We start from the raw sequence: 2,536 nt of genomic DNA, 5'->3' as shown, positions 1-2,536 counted from the left end.
CTTAAAGCTCAACATTCAGAAAACGAAGATCATGGCATCTGGTCCCATCAGTTCATGGCAAATAGATGGGGAAACAGTGTCAGACTTTATTTTTTTAGGCTCCAAAATCACTGTAGATGGTGACTGCAGCCATGAAATTAAAAGACGCTTACTCCTTGGAAGGAAAGTTATGACCAACCTAGATAGCATATTGAAAAGCAGAGACATTACTTTGCCAACAAACGTCCATCTAGTCAAGGCTATGGTTTTTCCTGTGGTCATGTATGGATGTGAGAGTTGGACTGTGAAGAAAGCTGAGCGCCAAAGAATTGATGCTTTTGAACTGTGGTGTTGGAGAAGACTCTTGAGAGTCCCTTGGACTGTAAGGAGATCCAACCAGTCCATCCTAAAGGAGATCAGTCCTGGGTGTTCTTTGGAAGGAATGATGCTAAAGCTGAAACTCCAGTACTTTGGCCACCTCATGCAAAGAGTTGACTCACTGGAAAAGACTCTGATGCTGGGAGGGATTGGAGACAGGAGGAGAAGGGGACGACAGAGGATGAGATGGCTGGATGGCATCACCGACTTGATGGACGTGAGTTTGAGTGAACTCTGGGAGTTGGTGATGGACAGGGAGGCCTGGCGTGCTACGATTCATGGGGTCGCAAAGAGTCAGACACGACTAAGCGACTGACCTGAATTCATATAAAGTACTTTCAAGTGCCTGATGATCAATAAGTGTCAAGTGTTATTATTATTATATGGTCAGATATCTTGCTCCAAAACCAAGAGATTAGGAAAACCATGTCATTATGAGCAAGAACAGATGCTACAAATAAGTGGGGAAGGGTATCTGGGTAGAGACCAAATTACTAAGTAATCAGTTCATTATGGTTTTTACATTAAGATGACTTTTACAGCTCTATGCAACCTTCTGAATCTGGGGCTTCTGATAGCAAGTACTCTGATGAAAAGAATTTCATCCCCACCTCCAGTAGAACACAGTATAACAAGCAGCAGCATATGGGTATATACAATATCCTACAAAAGTTCAGAAGGGGCACAAAATCTGCAATGAGGAAAGGGATGAAATCAAGACACACTTGTCAGAGGCACTCTTTGAGTTAAAGTTAGATGAAGGAGGTGATACAGTTATTTCAAAGAGAGGCAACGTGATGTTCAGTAACAGAAACAGCAACAACAAACAAGTAGATTTAGGGCTTTAAGTAGTTAAGAATCTGGAGATGCAGGCAGAAGCTAGATTAGAGAGCACTGTAAACCATCCTAAGAAGGCTGACCTTTATCCTCAAGAAAATAGGGCATCTCTGAAGGATTTTAAGCATGAGGAGGACATCAAAATTGAGTGCTTGGTGAAATGACCCACAAGAGCAGGGCTGTGTCTGCACACACCATTGTCTCCCCAGCCCTGTTTCTTCTGCAGTTTATTTTCATTAATAATAATGCAATAAGTAGCTAGTTATTTTTTCTCAAAAACTGCTAATAAGAGAAAATGTCAGAGCATGAGACCTAAAGAAAAGGCTGAACCATCAGCTGAATCATTCTTCTGCTCAATGAGTCATGATGTTTCCTTTACCATGTAGTGTGTTTTTGTCTTAAATGGGTTAATCTGAACTATATTCCAAAAAAAAGTATATGCCTGTGTATATAATTTTAAATGAACAAAAATGGCTATTTCATTCCATGGATTCATACACCTATCTCTAAACTAGTTTCTCTGCATTTTAATTATTGTAACTTTGCAATAGGTTGTTTACTCACTATTCAGAAACATTTTAAAATAGAACAGATATCCGCTGATTTAAGATTATCCTGAATATACAGAGGATACTTGGGGGCCTGGGTTCTTCTAGAAGCACCCTGGAGAAAGGCAAGAAGAAAAACCTAAAAGCATAAATCAAAGTCTTGGATTATGTAATTAGTCTAAGGATTTATAATCAATAAAAACAAAGAGTAAAAATAAAGTTAAACTGAAATCACTGGTTTTTACCTGTTTCTCTCCATACATCAATAAGCACATGGACAGCAAGGAGACAGTAATAGTCTGAAAATTGCAATTCGGTTTTCAAACAGGATTTCCCTATAGGGGAAAAAAAAATTATATCTGTATTTTAAGATTTGTTCAATGATTATTGTCCCCAAAGAGTTATGTAAAGTAAGAAAACAACAGCAGGAAGAAGGGTAAAAGAAACTATTAAGAATAGAGTAAATACCAGAAGAAAATATGAGCCATGAATTAAAAGAGTCAAAAAAAGGTGAGACTACACTCAGCTGGAGCAAAAGGCTTTCAGAACAGAGGTGGTACTCCAAATAGTCCCAAAAGGACTATGCGAAAGGCTGTGAAAGGTTTCAAGTGAAGAAAAGAACAGACATCAAGAGCTATGTACAACTAGTGTAATATGCTCATTACTTCGCCTAGTTTTTAAGAATACAGTTAGAGAAATACTAGCATCATCCACTTAGATAATTTAATTTGTATTTTACCACACATATCTAAATAATTTGAACATCATCTACTTCTTCTTTTTTTTTTTTTTTT

General features: G+C 37.9%; 1 protein-coding gene across 1 annotated transcript in view; it reads right to left on the bottom strand.

Annotated features, from left to right (window-relative positions):
- Window positions 1-2,536, bottom strand: part of NAA25 (N(alpha)-acetyltransferase 25, NatB auxiliary subunit) — a 66,641-nt gene that overhangs the window by 29,652 nt on the left and 34,453 nt on the right. The window contains exon 12 of the mRNA XM_010828834.1: window positions 1,988-2,077. Coding sequence (XP_010827136.1) covers window positions 1,988-2,077 — 90 coding nt within the window. The remainder of the gene's footprint in view (window positions 1-1,987; window positions 2,078-2,536) is intronic.

Source organism: Bison bison, unplaced genomic scaffold (genome assembly GCF_000754665.1).
Source record: "Bison bison bison isolate TAMUID 2011002044 unplaced genomic scaffold, Bison_UMD1.0 scf7180017864495, whole genome shotgun sequence".
NCBI lineage: Eukaryota > Metazoa > Chordata > Mammalia > Artiodactyla > Bovidae > Bison > Bison bison.
The sequence above is the reverse complement of the archived record's forward strand: the minus strand, read 5'-3'. Positions and strand labels throughout refer to the sequence as shown.